Source organism: Dromaius novaehollandiae, chromosome W (genome assembly GCF_036370855.1).
Source record: "Dromaius novaehollandiae isolate bDroNov1 chromosome W, bDroNov1.hap1, whole genome shotgun sequence".
Classification (NCBI taxonomy): domain Eukaryota; kingdom Metazoa; phylum Chordata; class Aves; order Casuariiformes; family Dromaiidae; genus Dromaius; species Dromaius novaehollandiae.
Window position 1 is genome coordinate 11120547 of NC_088130.1, and position 18475 is coordinate 11139021.

The 18475-nt window shown below is 37.4% G+C and overlaps 1 protein-coding gene across 1 annotated transcript in view; it reads left to right on the forward strand.

Annotated features, from left to right (window-relative positions):
* LOC112983244 (guanine nucleotide-binding protein G(q) subunit alpha) overlaps positions 1-18475 on the forward strand; it is a 138626-nt gene that overhangs the window by 89385 nt on the left and 30766 nt on the right. Inside the window, exon 3 of the mRNA XM_064500310.1 lies at positions 9777-9931. Within this exon, the coding sequence (XP_064356380.1) occupies positions 9777-9931 (155 nt within the window). The remainder of the gene's footprint in view (positions 1-9776; positions 9932-18475) is intronic.

The window sequence follows — 18475 nt, forward strand, 5'->3', positions numbered from 1 at the left end:
CAGCCTTCTCACTCTCTCAGTGTTACGTATACATCTATAGATTATGCAATTAGGTTTTACCTACCAGAAAGCACTGGGACTATTAGAGTTGCTGTGATGTTTGTTATTCACTATGGGAGATTTTGTGAGGTGCATAGGTGGAATAAATATGTCTTAGTATGTTTAAACACAGTGTAAAACGTTCTAAATCAGAGGTGTTTAATATAAACTATGGCTTGCTTTTTAAGTAAGAAGAAGTAAGGCCTGTCTATATGAACACGTGCAGTTGCAACTGCATTTTAATATGATAACATAGGAAAATTGCATGGTAGTATGGACAAGAAGCTATTTAGTCATGAATTAAGTTATAAACTTTTCAGGTCAGGAGCCATGTCATATCTGTCTTGAGATTTTTCATTATTTTTGGATGCTATAAAACAATTTTGGACATTTGTACATGTAATTGTTAGAAATGGACTTACTATAGCTGCTGTCCAGCTTTTTTAAAATTACTGCCATTAAATAACTTCATGCATGAGATTCAAAATTTATATTTTGTTTGTATTTTTATATTATACAGTATGATCCAGAAGTTAGACATTACATAAAAAGAGGGTATGATTTGGTTTATTTTAGTGTCTTTTTCCATGCTGTGTGTGTTGATAAGGTTCTCTTTTTCCCGCTTTGTCTTATGACCTGATCATACAGAAAAAAGCTAGGTAGCGAGTACTTTTTAGTGATCAAAATAAATAACAATAGAGCGAAAGGATAAGGCAGTTCTTCTCTGTGCTTTGCCTTCATTGTCTGTTGATCTACTAAAATGAGTTCAGTCTTTTTTGGAGCTCCACAACACCTGGCCGCCTCTAGACAGCAAGGAGAGACAACTTGCTGCTTAGCTCCCCCTGTTTACCCGCTTTCCCATAGTCTGGCAGTCAGCTAGATCTGCAATCCTGTCACAGAGGTTTTCTGAGAGAGAAATTTCAAACCAGTTTCTGACTCACAGCTCAGTTCAGGAAAGGGACGTGTCTTTTTAGGGTGTTTGTCCCCTTCACTCCATTTCCTAGGTGGTGCCTGCTCTTCACAGGAGAGGGAGATTCAAAAACAAGCAAGCCAAAAAAAAAAAAAAAAACCACCTCCAAAAGTTCTGTTTTTTCTTTCCCTGTCCTGATGCTTCTACAGTTCAGAGTGGCTTCCCTGGTCTTGCATGCTTATCATGCACCAGGCAGTTGAAAAACACATTATTCTTTTTGGCTGTCTTGTCTTACATGTTCTGCGGGGTCATGAACTGTCCAGGAAAAGATAAAAAGACAGTCTTCTGGCCAGTAGGATCTTGGCAGGTGCTTTGAGTGTTGTTGCTCCATACTGAGGTTACAGAGGAGAGAAAGCAGTGTTACTGTTTTGTGCCTTTTTGGTAGATGAAGCTTTGCCTCAGATGTCTGGCTAATGTGCCATTCTCAAGAGTGAGGCTGCTTTACAGCAAAAGACTGGTTTCGTTCCTTCTGTAGCTGGAAAGATTAAATGGATATTTGGCACCATTTGTTTTTTCAAGGTTATTCTGCTGTTACTGTTCCCATAGTTAACTACCACGGTAATTCACTAAAGTATTACTTTAGGTAAATTAGTAAAATCCAACCCGATATGAGTGGACAGAAATATCTAAAGGTAACTACTTCATTGTAAAGTAGCATCAAGTCACTGAGGAAAGGAGGTCTTGCACAGATCCTGATCACCATTAATGCAACGCTACATGGTCAGAGAGCACTTTTGTGAAAGGGTGACCTTTTCCTTAATAGCAGTGCTGAATTACAAGAACCTTTTCAGCAGTATGTTTCTCTCTTAAAGTAGATTTTCTAGGATCTGGTATCTTCAAGTACCTTTTGGAATCCTGTTATTTTCCTGTTACTGGGAGGAAAAAAAGGGAGGGGGGGAGATCTTCTCTAAAGTTTTAAATCCAATTTTTTCTAGCCCTGGCAATACCAGGATGTATCAGTTGTGTCACTTCGTTGGGTATTCTTGTGTGACCAGCGTAGGTTTTAAAAAGCACATGGTGACCTATATTTTTCACAGTTTAGGCAGTTTAGACAGAAACGGCCATTGTATCTTCACTGTATCTGTTGGGAGATTTGTAATTCTGCTGGGTTTTGATTAGAGGGAATGATGCAAATACATAATTCTACTTCAGAACTACCGTCTTTCCCTTCCTGGAAGCATATTGTTCGAAAATAATTCTCTTAAAATTAAATACTACACTGTAACAAAATGAGTAACTGTAAGCAGTGGTGAACAGAAAGCTGGCCTAAAAAAGAGGGGCGGGGAGAGATAAATACTGATAGCAAGGTGAAAGGGAGTGTCGTGGGTTTGTTGGCGGAAATTCCTGGGTCTTGCAACAAAAGAAATTGTTATTCTTTCCTTCAGACCCTTTTAAACACAATTTATACTTTTGGAAACCGGGCCTGATTTATCCTGCCTGCTGAAAGCTGTGTTTTGGCATCTAAGGACAGAGTATTCTCCGGTTGTCGGGGCCAAACTTAGTTCTTCCCACAAGTAGCAAGCAAACAAAAGCACGCATTGTAATGCATCTGTAAAACTTGTTACTAAGAGGAAAATTTTCTTCAAATAAGCACAGATACGGTTCTCTAAACCCACATGACTGGACAAAGTGTATTTTTGTAGTCAGGGATGTTTAGGTGCATATGTGTGTGTGCGTGTTTGTGCGTGTGTATTTGTGTAATATTGTTACGGTTTGCCATTTAATACTTCCATGACTAGCGATGTAGGCAGATCAGGTTTTGTACCGTCAGGAATAGAGTTAGAAATATTTATAGAACAGTTTTCACTATTTCAAGCTGACAATAATTTCCCCTTGCAGGACGGAAACCAAGTTCATTATAAGTTATGTATATATCTGTACTATCCACATTTTATACTAAGGCTGCTAGTAGTCGCTAGGAGATAGTTCTAGCTTGTGTTCAAGAAACAGCTCCTTGTGACTTTTCATTGGTTTGTGTTTACCAAAGGCTTTTCATAATGCTAAATGACATTTCCTTTATTCTTGTGATTAACTATCTGAAACAGATTAATAATCTAGCAGTAATTACTGTTAATTGGACACTAATATGATTATGCTTTCACCAGTGAAAATGGTTGAGCTATGCATTGTGGTAATTTTATATAACTGCACTTCCTTGTAAAGTGCTTGGAGATCTTTTTAATAAAAAATATGATGTTATATAATACAGAATCTAAATGTCTCTATTTGTTTTGCAGAGTTGTAGATTTAGGAAGATGTTTATCATATTGAATGTGGAGGTATCAATTCTCTTACCAGAGCTTTTGTAAAGTACTCTGCTTAGACTTGCCACAAACAGCAGAATTAGGATGAACATCCAGAATCTAGCCTTCTTTTGAGAGAGAGAGAAGTAGCAAAGTTTTTAAGTTACTTATCTTAACATCCCTGTAAGATTGCCCGCTTGTCCTTCTAGTAGAGAGTGAATTGCTTATGGATGCTTCATTTCTTTTTTTTCTCCATGTTTTGTTTTGCAAACCTGCTTTCTTCTAGATAGGGTGATTACCAGAAGTGTTTGTTTGAAGAAGTCGTTTCAGTTAACGGAAATATTTCTATGGATACAGGGAGGGAAGGAGTGAATAGACGTAAAAGTGGTAATTTGGGCCTTTACATGCAAGTAGATACTCTACCAAAATAACAGTAATATCCATGTTGGTAAATTTACGTTGCTTTTATTTGTTAGGCAACAGCTTAACAGTGATAGCCAGCCAATCTGAAGTTTACGTATGGAAAATGTGAAAGCTGGACAGTAAGTGACAAAATGATCACACCCTTTTGTTGCTCTGTAGTGTGATTTGCATTAGCTGAACTAGTCCATGTGTGTTAGCTTTGGACTCTTCAGACCTATTTACTTTTAAACAGTAGCTAAATAGTGCTGCTGTAATTGCATCTTCCTATAGCTTTCCTCTCCCTGAATAAACAAAGGCTATGTCCCATCTCACAGGAGGGAAGTCCACATTTCCTGAGGAGAACTGTATGTTTTATGCTTAATTTTATAAGCAGATTTCTAAGTTATTTATGCTGAATGAATTAGTTGTTGGAGACTAACATAACTTTTTACTCTTCTGAATGACATCAGAAAAATCTCTTATTTTGTCTCTAACAAACACTTTTGTTTATAAAAGAGGATTGGAAACTTTAGGATAGAATAGTAGGATAACTGTAGAAGAACGTGCATCAAGATACTGATTCTCTATTTGAGTTGTACCCCTAACCTCCCCTTTCTCCCCCTTTGGCTTGACTCACAGTGTGTGTGTGTCTGTCTGTCTAACATTTGCAAGAGAAATCTGCTAGAGGGACAGCAATTTGTGTTTTCATGGTGCTTCTCTTGCTGTGTAACTGAAAAGGGTTTTGATATGATCTTATAATGTAAGTTTCGGAAGCCTCTTCTATTATCTTTATAGACTTTGTGATATAATCCTAGGTGAAAAGCTTACTTGAATTTTCTGATCACAGCCCTACAGCAATGGCGTAGTGTTTATTGTCCTTCATGTCTGATGCAGCTTAACAGTAAATAAGAAAACAAGAAAATTCAGGGCTCAGAATAAAATAAACAAATAAAGTTCTGATTTATTCAGCTGCTTCCTAAGCTTTCTTTCAGCTCAGTGAAAAAAAAAAATACTAAATCTCATAGGTGTAGACATGACATTTTTTTTCTTCCATTATTTCAGTGTTTTGTTATGTAAAATTTAAAGCATTAAAAGTAGATTTTAATGATGCATTTTGAATGGAGAGATTTGCAAACTTAAGTCACAAGATTTTTTTTTTTTAATCCTTATTCATTGTTTTATAGTAGCACCCATGAGTCATGGGTTAAGACCCATTATTGTAAGCATTTTACAGACGATGAACAGTAACAGCAACAACAACTTACTTTATGCAAACTCAAAGTTGTAGATACTGTTATGTGTCTGTGGCATTCTTTTTGAAAGAACATGTGCTATTTTTTCTTCTCAAAAGTTAGACTGTAAAATAGGAAAGGATGACAAGTTTGCATTTAGGCAGTTTGATACCGTATTGACCTTTTTCAGTGACTGCAGGATGATTAGCATTGTACCAAGCTTCTTTCCAGCAATACACAACACATTTTATTAATTAAATACAGTTCTTCAGTATAGTGCACTATGAGAGCTCTTTCCTGTTTAGCCTTATGCATTTGGTGCTCTAGGGCTGCTCAGAGGAAAAAACTACCTTTCTACCTGCTCTTCCAGCCTGCGTCTCTCAGGCTGCTTTGTGAAAACACTTTCATTTCTTGAACTGATCATCAGTCAGAGATTTTTGCTTTCTGACACTTTAAGGAACGCGTCTCCCGTCTGTTACGTGTCCGGGACAGTGAAGTATACCTCAGTATTACTTTCCTTGAATATTATACCTGTTCCAAATGTGTGCAGGTTTGGGGAAAAGAGATCTGTACTTTTGCATTTGCTTTTCATTTAGTGGGTCCAAGGAAAAAGAAATGAAGGGCAGAGGACAGATGAAGATTTCCTCCAATCTGCATATCTTGCTATGCAGCCCAATAAGGCAAGGTATTTGCATGAACCACAGTTGTAGATTACAAGTCATCAGGGTCTGAACCTGTAAATGACTCATGACTCTTCGTTGACTGGCATATATAATCATTTCTGTTATAAGCAGTAGCCACATTCTCAAGAAATGAATCATTTTGGTTTTTTAGTCCTCTGAAGACAAGAGACCAAACCGTGGCCATAATGATGGCTTTGTACTGACTTCCATTTAGCTCCCAGACTGCTTGGATCCGATCACATGCCATCCCTGTCACTTATGCAGTTGCTGTGAATTCGATCATCCAGACCTAATATCACAGTGCTTGATGGTTTAGTTGCTAACAGCCAAGCACTACAGCCACAGGATTTTTTTTTTTTCCTGGTACATTGGGAAATCCTGTTACAAAACGGGAAACATTTACTAAGATATATTCTCCTGTGCGAGGGAGAGTCTTTAAATGGGAATCTTAAAATCAGCTAGTCCAGAGAGAGCATTGATACCAAACAATTTTGCCCGCTCCATGTATCTTGCTTTCTCCTGTGAATTTAAGACTATGAGAGGAAATTCTTTTGAAATGGGCTGTGCAGTTGTGCATGGTCCCCCTGGTAGGTTAGAAAGCTAGCTTGGAAAAATCAGAGAGACAGTATCAAAATGACTATAAGAATCTGAAGCTTTTCCAAGCTTGCTACTGCCTTGACTGTGAGACCTGTCGTAGGATTCCAAATGCCTGGTGTTCACATGGAGAGAATATGGGAACCGATCCATTGCTGGCCCAGTTAGTCACTAAGGAACATCAGTGTTTTCCAAAAACTACGAGGTGATAGGTAGTAAATTGACACTGTGGAGCCTAGAGACTCAAAAACTAAATTTATTTTTAATGGCGCTTATGTGCTAAATAGTATGGCCAGAAAGACCAGCGTAAAACCATAACGTTATTCAAGCTCAGGATTAGTTAGTACTAATTGTTTTTAACACTGTGAATAGTTTTCTGAGGGGAATGACGAAGAAGGAGAAAAGAAGATAGCTTTTGGTATCTTCTCATGCTTGTGTATTTCCTGGTTTCAGAATCTGATGGTATTTTAGGAAATTCCAATTTTCTTTGTCTGGGATAATTTTTAAAACACTGGCAGGAATCAAGGAAGAAACTTAACAATCTAGGATAGATGCAATTCTCTTTAGCAAATCACATGAGTGTTTTTATAAGATCTGTGGCAAATAATGACCAAATTATTACAGGCATTCTTATATCCTCAGAAGGCCATGAAATGATGGCCTTCGACAATGTCAAAAATGTGTCAGCCTGAAAAGTCAGCTACACCGTCTAGTTTTTGCTCATGGAACATTACAGCTGACCTAGTAATTGCATCTTAATTACCAGTTTGAATTTGGTGGTACTTGCAGAATCTTTCAGTTTTGGAGGGGGTTGTTTTGTTTTGTTTTTTGTTTCAGTGCTCTGATAGCAATTATTAGTGACCTAAAGAAAGATCTAAGAAGGCACAATTGCCTGAGGGACAGCAGCTTGAGTATTTTGTTTCAAGTAATGTTGATTTGGGGATATAGCAAAAAGTATTAGTGAGGACTAAAGTTACGGATATAGTTTGTACTGCAGAAACTGAATTAATGATGAGTCCTCAGGTTTTTCATGCAAGTAGTTTTGAGTGCTAACATTAAAAGTAATGTTCCAGATTTCCTATTATATAAGTGGAAGGAAACTAAAGCCAATTAGCAGTAGTGACAGCACACATCATGCATGATTGAGTCTTCTCTTGCATTAAATTTATGCTTCTGCCTCTCATTAGGTTTCAGTAGAATTACTTTTGACTTTTACCAGAGTAAATGAGAGAAGAATTAAGCCAATAGATGAGATCCCATATTTTAGATCTCTGGCTCTGTGACCCGAAATTAGAAGCCAGCAAAAGATACTGACTGACAAAGACTCCAAGAAAGAAAAATTGTAATCTACAGGAAAGTATAGTACTTCTGGGGAATCAGAAGACACAGCTGAGGGTTTATAAAGGCTTTAAATCTATATGAAGGGACTTTTAAGAAAAGAAGCGTTGACGTGAAGAGCTGTATGTCAGTAGGGTACAAGCTGTCATGAGTCTACCCAAGCAAATCCCAGGGAACCAGGATCAGTGTTCACTGAGGAAATATGTTTTCTTTTAAAAAGGCTCAGCTAGTTTTCTGATGGATACAACTCACTGGCATATATCACAATTTATTTCAGAAGTTTCGTTACATAGTGCAAAGTCATATTAGTTCTAGGGCAGGACCTACAGAACTGAGAAATAAAACAATGTAAGACTTTGGACTATTCTGTAGTAATTATAAGTCTAAATAGATAACTGAGTTAAACACTTATCCTTTATGATTATCTCTACTGCTGATGTAGAATATTTGAGCATCTGTTGGAGAGCAAATATTTCAGTTATGAGGACTTTCAAGAGCAGCTTTTGAATAGTGAAGCAACTTTTGAATAGTGAATTTTGAATGCTCTGTTAGCATTTTGATATCGGCTGGCCATAATTTCAGGGCTCAAGCACAATAAAAAATCAGTATCTAAGTATGTTGTTTTATCAGTTTGTCATAAGCAGTGAGCAAATATTGGGGGCATCATTCTTTTGGAAGAATACGAAGCCAATTGAATATATACCTGAGCTTGATAAAAGACTTTTTCCATTAAAAAGATCTTCCTGTTTCACAAAGCATTGGCTCCTGCTTAATAGGATAGCATTTCTTGCTTGTTTATTGTAAGAAGTTGGAAGCCCTTCATGATTTGTCCAGACATTTTGGGGATGGGTGGACAAAATGTTCCAGAAGAAAATATACCTCCTTAGAATTTACAAACATAACATGTTTTGATAACAGAGAACATATATTCTCTGTACACACATCCTTCATATTGAACTTGCAGCTTTGTACTTCCACTTGAGTTAAACAATAGTTGCAGGTACTAATATATATATATATTTTAAGTAATGAGCAGTAGCATCATTCTCCTGGGCTCTCTAAAAAAGGATGGTGGTGGTGGGGTGGGGGTGTGTATAAACAGAGGATAAAATTCTTTAAAAGAATAAAAGCAGTCCTTTTAGTGTGCATTCATCTAGTTTAAAATGGCAGTCCTTTTAGTGTGCATTCATCTAGTTTAAATGGAAAGGGGTTTGTGACTTACTTATTCAAGGTTATTCCCAATTAGCAACTTCCAATTTTAAGAGATTCCTTTTTAAGAATCTTCATAATTTATAGTACAAGCTGTGGCTAGAGACTGTTTCTAAGAAACTAGCTTTTTTTCATTAGTAGTAACTTCTGTTATGCTTGTGGTAATATTAAAATCTTTTTTTTTCTTTTTGATGAATCTCTTTGAAAGGCAAGTTGTCTCCCTCCTCCCCACGTTGCTCCCATCATAGTCTAAATCTACCAAGTTCATTAGCTGCTTATCATAAACTAAAGCTGCATATCATGTACTAAAAAGCAAATATTTCGTATGCCCTAAAATCATACCTGAAAAAATAAAAATGAAAGCTTTCTTTAAAAATACCTTAATTAAACATGAATTTTAATGTGACCTTTTTGTGTGTTTCATCTAAGTAACACTGGATTGGGAGGAACTTGTTCCAGAAGTATGGATGGATCCATACACACATTTATTAATTCCCCTTCTCTCATATCACCCCTATTACTATTTTTCTTTGTTGGAGCACACCTTATTATTGCTTATTCATAGTTTATTCAGTATTTTTATTTATTCCTATTCATTTACCATTTTCTTTTAAGGTCTTCTCCAATTAATCAACATTACTGTTTCCTTTCTGCACCATTACTAAGTTCGTTCACCGAAATACAGATTTGGATAAAATACTTGTCTTTGAATGATACAGGTTTTCATTGTCTTTTCTATCTTTATGTTGTCCAAGTAGCACAGGTTCAGTTGCTAATGGGTGGTTCAGTTGGCAGGTTGGATGGTAGGTATTCTGTCTGACAGTGTCTAGTGGCATGAAGGTAAACAATATGTTGATCTTTCTCATTTCTGGAATTCCCTATACCTGTTGTTTCCTTTTCCATCTTTACAACCTTCTTCATGATAGTTGATTTTCGAATTGTATATACACAGTGGTGAGATGACCAGTCTGAAAAAGTATTCCTAATAATTATGTTCACTGTATATGAACTATCTGCAACCATAGAAAATGAAGTAAATTTTATTGTTTTCTTTGTTTCAAATTAGGCTCATGCACAGTTAGTTCGAGAAGTGGATGTAGAGAAGGTGTCAACTTTTGAGAACCCCTATGTAGATGCAATAAGAAGTTTATGGAATGACCCTGGAATCCAGGAATGTTATGACAGACGACGGGAGTATCAGTTATCAGATTCAACTAAATAGTAAGTATACAGTGGTTACAAACAACTGTATCTTATTTCTGTTCTTTATAACAAAGCAAATTTTAGCTTCTTATACTATATTTTTATATATGTGTGTGTGTGTACAAATGTGTGTGTATGCATGTGCTGCACAAACATACACGAATATTCACTTAAACTGAATTTAAAATCTACTTTAGGATAAGGTAGTGTATCTAGTTTAATACTATATGTTTGTCTGTTTCCCAGAACATAAGCCTATGATCATTTGAAAATCTCCAGAAAGATAATTACTAGGGATAGTTAATTGCTGATGTTTTTTTCTTGTTCTTTTATTAAATCTTTTCAAGGCCCTACTATTCTTTGACATAAGCTCACAAATGTGAGCTGGGCAAAAGTACTTTCACGGAGTATAATGACACTAGTGAACACTGAGAAATGCAATCAAAAGTAGACCTCCGGCTGGTTGATAAAAAAATTATAATGTCCTAGAATTTCTGTTTTCCAGAGTTTTCCCCTGTCTGTCAGATTTCTTTTGCAGTCTTAGTGGTAAGGTAATTAGTACCAAGCAAGTGTTCTTGTGTTTTATTCAACTGCCCTTCCTTTGTGCAAACAAGACCTAAACTTGCAAGAACGTGCCTGTCATGTATGTAACTGAAAACAGACTTCAATTTTTAAATGGTGGGAAAAAAAATACTGTGGTCTCCACAAAAAACTGCTGTTAGAAGACAAAAGGTGACTTTAAGTGCAGTCCATAGGAAAATGGGAAATGGAAAATGTAGTAGTTATTTCTGAAAGCATTTTATGTTAAATCTCATTTGTTATAGAGCAACAACAATAAAAATGTTTATGTGGCTAAACTTGGTCTTGAATGCTGTGCTTGTACTTTCTTGGCAGAGTTTTGATAAAATAGTGATGTAGAATTTAACATTGGAGCCTGGGCACTGTCTAAAAGTTGCTTCCAAGAAATTCAGTTGCTCTGACAAATGTAGCATATAACTCACGTAGAATGTCTTATCTATTAAAAAATGGATGATGGTAGGGCAGGCTGACCTTTTGGTGTTGCTCACTACGAAAAAAAATTGGCATACTTGGTTATTAAAGCCATGGCAAAAACTTCCATGGTCTGCACTAGAAATTTTATATCCTCTATGAAAATTAATGTGATGATATCATTGCAGTCTCCATTTGTCAGGTTGGCATGAATGGAAGCCTCTCATTGAGAAAAGCACTGGAGAAAATTAAAGGTACCATGAAGCTCCCACTAAAGTCATTGGAACATGGCCATAGACATAACAGGTCTGGGATGAGATTTATCGGCACAGCAGTCTGTGGATTCTTATCTAACACAACCCATTATATGTGATTGAGTCAAGACAAACTTATTAATACCTTGCTGATGTAATGTAGGCCGTTAGGAAGCTACCAGTGCATAAATCAGGTCTACTCAGATTTGCTCCAATGCTCTGCGTTACTACCGCACCACATTCTGTTTCTGCTTTATCTGCCCCATACACAGGATTTCTGTTGTCCTATGCAGCTTGCTGTCCTGTCGAGCTGATTACCTTCCTAACCTATCACTTCTGTTATTTGTATATGCATATTTTGGTGCACAGGGCAGTGGAATCTCTTCTGTTGCTTGGATTCTCATTGTCCCCATTTACACAATATTGTGTTTTATTTCTCAGTGGTAAGAAGGCTAACAGAATATAATAGGAATTTACATATAAATGATATTCTCTGGAGTGTGAAAATAGTAAAAGAAAATTTTAGGGACAAATTAGGCTGACAGTATACTTTCAGACTGTTTTCATATTGAAATGAATAGCAAACGTAAGTAGAATGTGAAGCAGAGCCTTCCTTGTACTTTGGATTTCTTATATTTGTAGGTCCTAGCTTTGATTCCACAGTAGATATGATACTGGAAATTCTTAAAATTGAAGTACATACATATATACATACATAAAAGTGGTTGGAAGATAAAAATGGAATTAGTGAGTCTCCAAAGTAGGAAATTAAATATCTGATGCTACTTCAGATCAAATGTTATTGAATACCTTAGTTTTGACCTAGTTCTAATGAAATTGTCACCATAGCAGATCTTTTGAGCAATATTAAAAATAGTAGGAAACACATAAGGAGCTATAGAAGCAAATTTCTAGTACATTCCCTTACAAAAGATAAATATACTAGTTGATTGGTTATTTTTAAAACTCAACATATTTAGCCATTTAACTGCATGAGTTTTTGCAGATTTGCTGATTTTAATTATAGTAGGCTATAATAGGTTCATATAAACAAAATTCACACAGCAATTAAAAGGAAGTAAGCACCCAGTGCTCATCAACTTATTGAGACTTAAGTAATTTATTCTGACGATGTATAAAACTGAAACAATAGTTTGTTGCCCACCAGATCTCTTTTATATCTTTTTAAGCATATGTGCTAATGTTACACTTGTTCTTAATTAATCCTTTGTGTGAGTCTGTCCTTTCATCTTCTCAGTGTTTATTCCACCATGTTTTTACAATATCATTATTTTTATCTGTTCCTTGTATTGCTTTGTTTTTTCCACTATTAGCACACATTGTCTTCTAAATCTCTCACTCTGGATTTTCTGTTTCTGTCACTGTTTCTAAATTCGATTTCTAGTTTCTAATATGACCTGTTCTTTCACTTCCTGTCATCTTTTGACCTGCTTTGTCATTGTTAGCAACACTTTTGATGTTTTTATACCCACTGCATGTATACCCACATGTTTTATACCCACACTGCAGGAATACATCTAGATATGTTTTTACCAGAAGAGGTGAGGGTAGTGTCCAAGAAAAAAAAATCCCTGAAAGGTGGGAGTTGATTTGAATCTCTTGGTAGCTCAGCAGTTATATTGCATTCTCTCCCTTTACCATTGGATGCTCCAAAGGTCAGGTGTTCAAAATTGTTTTTAAAGTAATTTCTAGACTCGACTCTTATCTGTAGCAAAGTGAAGAGCACATCAGGTAAATAGAGATCATTCACTTCCCATATACATTACTGGGCAACTTATCCACTTATTTACCACTAAACCACTTCCGTTTATGGCTTCAAAGATACCGTTTGCACTATGAGCCAGATGTAAACCAACACAACAGTGTGGAGAGCCTGAAATAATAGCTGTGGGAGATGAGATCTTGTTTTCCCTCTTTCCCATACAGGGTGTTAAGGCCTTCAGCCAAATGAGAACAAGTTGCCAGTCAGGAGTCTGACTGTATCATGTTTTTTCAAAACCTGAAGGAAAGGGGAGCAACAGCTTTGCCAAGAAGAGGAATTTGTTAGAAGTAACATTTCACTTTTATGTTGCAACTTGCAGGATTTGGATTATAACTGGAGTTTGTGGAGACTCCTCACCTTTTTTTCCACAGCCTGACAGTTAGGGATTTTCCCTTGCTGAAGAAAAAGTAGGAATTCTTTAGAATTTAACTGGAAAATTTTCTATAATGGAAGAATTGTATCATTGTGTACCTACAGCTAAGGATTTTCCTGTTCCTACACAAGCAGTCTTAATGATACCTGTTTAGCATCCCTTCTCTAGCTGTGTTTTGTAATGCTTCAGGTAATGAAATATAATTCTCTCCCAAGTCCCTACCCCACTTTATCTATGCCAGGCAGTGTTTAATGCATTACTTTGTTAGTCATACATGCAGAGAGTCCTTCAGACTTTTGTTTCTGCATTTGCCGCTAACTTTAACAATTTAGTTTTGAGCTCCTTTGTTATTGTATGATAATACAGCTGTGCATACATCTATGATCATGTGAGCTGGCATAGCTGGACAGTCAATACATAAAAGCCAGTAGTTTCCTTTGTAATAAGAAGTGGTGCAGAGCTCCAGGGTGCGACTTCCAGGACACCTTCAGAATATCACTGATAGTTAGCCGGGAATAAAAGAGATCAATCTGAATCATGTCTGCTCATTCATACATCAGCTTTTGCCAAAATAGTGTATTAAGTGTAGTGCTTTGGTCAGCTAGTAATTTTTGTATGCTAGTATGCTATCAGAGTTTTAAGTCCTCTGTAGCTTCAGCTGAACAAGTAATTCTCTCATCTCTCCTTTAAAAGTAGCATTCTGCTTCCATGTTCCACTTCAGAAGTAGATGCAATTCAGTGGAGTTGACTGTGTGCTCAACAGAATGTGCTTGGGGACCTTAGGGACGTCGGGAATGTGCTCAAGGGTAAAGATCAGTATATGAATCCAAGTTATTACTACAACAGTTTACTGTGTTAGCTGCTATTGCCTCTGGTGATCAGAACATAAATTCTTTTGTTTCAGGAAGCTCTAGGGAATTCCTAGGGCATCCCATGTCTGTGTGAGATCTGAAAAAGGAGTACTATTGTAATTTTTTGCAGGAGTCTGTGGAAAGCAGAGACCTGTTATGCTGCTAGCTCATGTCACTGGTGTAACAAATTGTAAGTGAAAGAGCTAGCCGTGAGAAGAACAAATTCTCGTATACACAAGCATACCGTTATTTAATAAACACTTTTATATTCGTCATTGTTTTTTTCTTTCATTTCTTTAAGAATATACTTGAATATTTGTATTTTTTGTGTTGCAGAATAGTAGATTCTGGTTTTATGTATTCACAGTTTACACAACCTTATTTGTGGATAGTTTACAATAAAAGAAAAACAGCAAACAAAAATGACAGGTCTTTACTACGTGAAACAGTCTAAGGTAAAGTAGAGTAGAAGAACTGTACTTACCCTGTCTTATACAACAGACATACTCCCCAAATATAAGAGGAAGGTCTAAAGAAAGATGGGACATAAAATGTGCTGCATACCATATTCGTGCATCCTATAGAGAAAATGAAAATTAAGTGGTTGAACTAGGGAAATTCAGGAAAGGAAAGTATACAGCATGTATTTCTTTTGGGATCCCTTTTTCATGCAATTCTGAACGTGCTTTTAATATCTGCATATACTTTTAACCCCGTTTCCCATTAAGAAGTTTTGAAAAGTTCGCACAAGCGTTTTTAGGTTTGATGACTTGCTTTTTCAGTCTTCTGCTAATGTTGGTCTTTAGCTCTGTAGGAATTCTAAATTCAGAGAGGAGGTAAGGTTGAATTTGGATGGGCATAAGAATAAAAAGAACATGGTGCAGCCTTCTTTCCACCTCCAACCTCACTTCCCACCTCACTGCAAAAATCTTAGATTTACTGTATTTACTGTAGACTGTGATTAGATAATCCTGGAAATGGGTAAACATGCCTCAACTTTTTGCCAGTGGTGTAGAGGCTCAGAAACACAAGCCTCCGTGGAAATTGTGAAAATGCGGCCAATGCTTGTTTACATTTAGCTTTGTTCATGGCTTGTGTTAGTGCATTGAAAATTGATTCCATTTACTGCGTTGCATGTTACCAAAGAGGAACTTGTCTCAGTTATTCTGGCAACTCTATGAGGTAGGAAAAATCCTGCTACAAGAGCTTTAACATTTTGCTTATGAGGAGACAAAGTTATATCTATTTTCAAAAATGCATAAAAAGCCTTTTCCCTTTCAAAGCTTATGGCTTTTCAGCACATGGTCAAAATTAGTGCTAGTTTAGGGTAGTCTTAGCAGCCCTTTCAAATTTTTGCAAAAAGAAAAAAAACAGAAGACCACAGCAACCCAGTAAGGATAGCTCTACGCAATTCCAGAACATCCAGGCCCCAAAGGACAGCAATATAGCAAATTTTAATTAAATAGTTTGCTTAAGGAGTCATAGGTTTTGATTAGAGCTTTATTTTCACTTGAACTGTCACTATGTGTGTATGAGGGATCATTTTGTAGAGGATCACACCTATAAACTATTGTAACTTTAAGAAAACAGATTTTTGCAATAACATAATAGCTTTAGGGTGGAAAAGATGTAAATGTTTACTGTTATTATCGTATGTGGAAAAAGTCAGCCATGCTGTATCTGCCTTCCTGTGTGGTTGAACACGCTGAAACCACTTGCGTATGAGATGATACTGGTAGACCTTGCCTTTTGTAGCTGTGGTTATACTGAAATCTCCTGTACAAACTGTTTGTTAAACAGCAAACTTTATAGTGTCTTGGGCTTTCGTCCCTGTTCCCTTGTAGTACCATGCTCCCCATATATATTAAGAAAATGTCTCACCATTTGCTGACCATGTTGTAACACGCTATTTTTTACTAATTTTACATTGACCCTTTTATTAGTGTCACTAATTAAATTGGGCTGTATGCTAAGTTCAGGTTAGAGTTACAGGAATTCTGGTGGGAGAAGCGCTGTGGTATCACCCCATTACTTGCAACACGGATCGGATCTCGGAGCTGTTGAAGGAGAGTAGTTCAGGGTTGGAGGGGGGTCTTCCTTTGAAGTGCTGGGCCTGCGTTTGTTCCTTTTGAAGCTGCTAAAAAACACTTAATTCAAAGTGAATCCAAATAAGCTTTGATAGTCCGTCTTCACTAGGCGGCGTAACTCTGGGGAAAATGGATTAAGGCTGAATGAGTTCCTTGAGCTGCAGGATTGTGGTGAAAGGGGTTATACTTAGCCAGTAACCCTGGTCAGGAAGTTAAAACTGTTCTGGTTCGTGTATTAAGGTTAGGAGTCCTGTCACTTCTTTGCCTGGTTACTATGTGCGAAAGACGTGGGAAAATCCAGAGCTAATTAGTCTACTCCTATTATCCTGTGCTTTCTGCTTATTTTGAAATGCAGAAAAACAGTCCCTTTAAACACCATCTCTTGCAAGGGTACCATTAGCACCCGGTAGCTTCCTTGGAGGTTGGCTGCCATTTTGGCCCTCGCCATTGAGAATACAGACTGCATTGAAAATAAGCGCTTCTCCCTCAGCACTGGTGAGGAAACAAAAGGTCGTCTCTGCCGCCAGCCCGCGTGCAGCTCGCAGGCGTGCTACGATGCCGCGCAGCCTGCCCTGACGTCAGGAGAGCGCTCCTCTCTGCAGCTCCTTGCACGCCCGCTACCTTGGTGATGCACCGGGTGCCGGTTGCCCTAGCAACCCTGCCGAAAATTGCCTCAGCAGCCACTCAAATTCATTTTCACAAAACTAATTACAGCTATAATTAACTTTTTGAACTTGGTCTGTACTATAAATTTACTCAGACCTATGCAATTTTTTTTTGTAATTCTGTGCAATTTTCCCAGTTTTGCTCTTTTGTATAAAGCTTAGCTGAGTAAGTACCGTTTGGGTGAGAGGCCATAGCTACAATATGTCTCATCAAAATAAGGCATTTGCTGGCGGATGGTAAAAATAAATTCAGAGTGCCATGTAGTTCTGCCCTGAGTTGTTTGCACAGTGGCTGCTAACTGCAGAACTGACTTCTCCATGATAACTGTGGTTTTCTGGTTTCGGACTCGGCCACGAGTCAATTGCCAGGATATTCCCAATATCCATATCGTTATTATGATTTTAAATTTTGACCTTAATAAATGGAGAAGATACCTGGTTTTGACAATCGTTGGCAACACTTTTATTTTTTCTGTGAAAGCTCAAGGATGTGAAAAGTCTTCTGGTTTGTTTGCAAGACTGCATGGGTGTAGCAACTTCTTGTTAATACTGAAATGGCAGTTGTGTTACAAAAGGCGATTGCAGAATTTGTGTGTGCATGCACGTGTGTGGCGAAGCTCCTGCAGGCTTGCAATATTTACTTTTTTTTTTTTAGTTAGGCCGTTATGCTAAAATACCCTGTGCTTGCCTGTTAAGTGCTTAAAACTTTTGTATGTACCTACTAGGACAAAGACCTGTTTGTCCGCATGAATGAAGTGTTTAAATTTGTCACTAGTTTGATTAGGACTGCATTAGATAAGTGCTTAAAAGCCCATGGTCAATCAGGTCTTTAATAAGCAGCTATACAAAAAAATAAATAAAAATCCTCACTTTCTGAAAGTACTGATAAATTTTAGAGCTCCCTTTCAGTCTTCACCCAAAGCAGCTTGAATTCAGAGACCCTCAGGATATTTCACATAGCCCTGGCGTTTTCTTGGGGGGTCTTATAAATCGAAAGTCTCCAAGTCCTCCACCAGTTGCAGAGACACCGGTGGAGGAGCCAGCTCCACCCCGCTTCCCTGCTGGTGGCTCTCACCTTCCCGCACTACAGCAGTGTGCACCGATGGTCCTTTTCTCTGTTAGGCAGATAAGCTGGCTTAATTTGAACAAATTCAATAGTATTTCTTCACTGGTCCAAATCACTTAGACAGAAATTAGGTTGTGGAGCAGTTGCACATGCAAAAGAGCCAGCAGCTGGGCACAGACAGTGACCCTCGGGCAGAGGTGCGGTGGCAAACAGCTGGAGCGGGGCTTCCTCCTGCACAGTTGTAGCTCAAAAAAAATTTACTTTAGCTAGTGTGTTTTGCTGTTTTTATTTAAATTTGCTGCTTGGTAAATGATTTTTTTCTTTTAAGTTTTTGTCAGTTTAATAAGCAGTAGGATGCAAAGTCTGTGTGTACAGTGCTGCCAATCCACAGTATCACCTGGTGACTGGTGAATTTCTTCAAACCCCAGCTCAGCTTTCATGTGAAAAAAATGAAGGAAATTTCAACCCTATTGATATGAGGAAGACTTGAAAA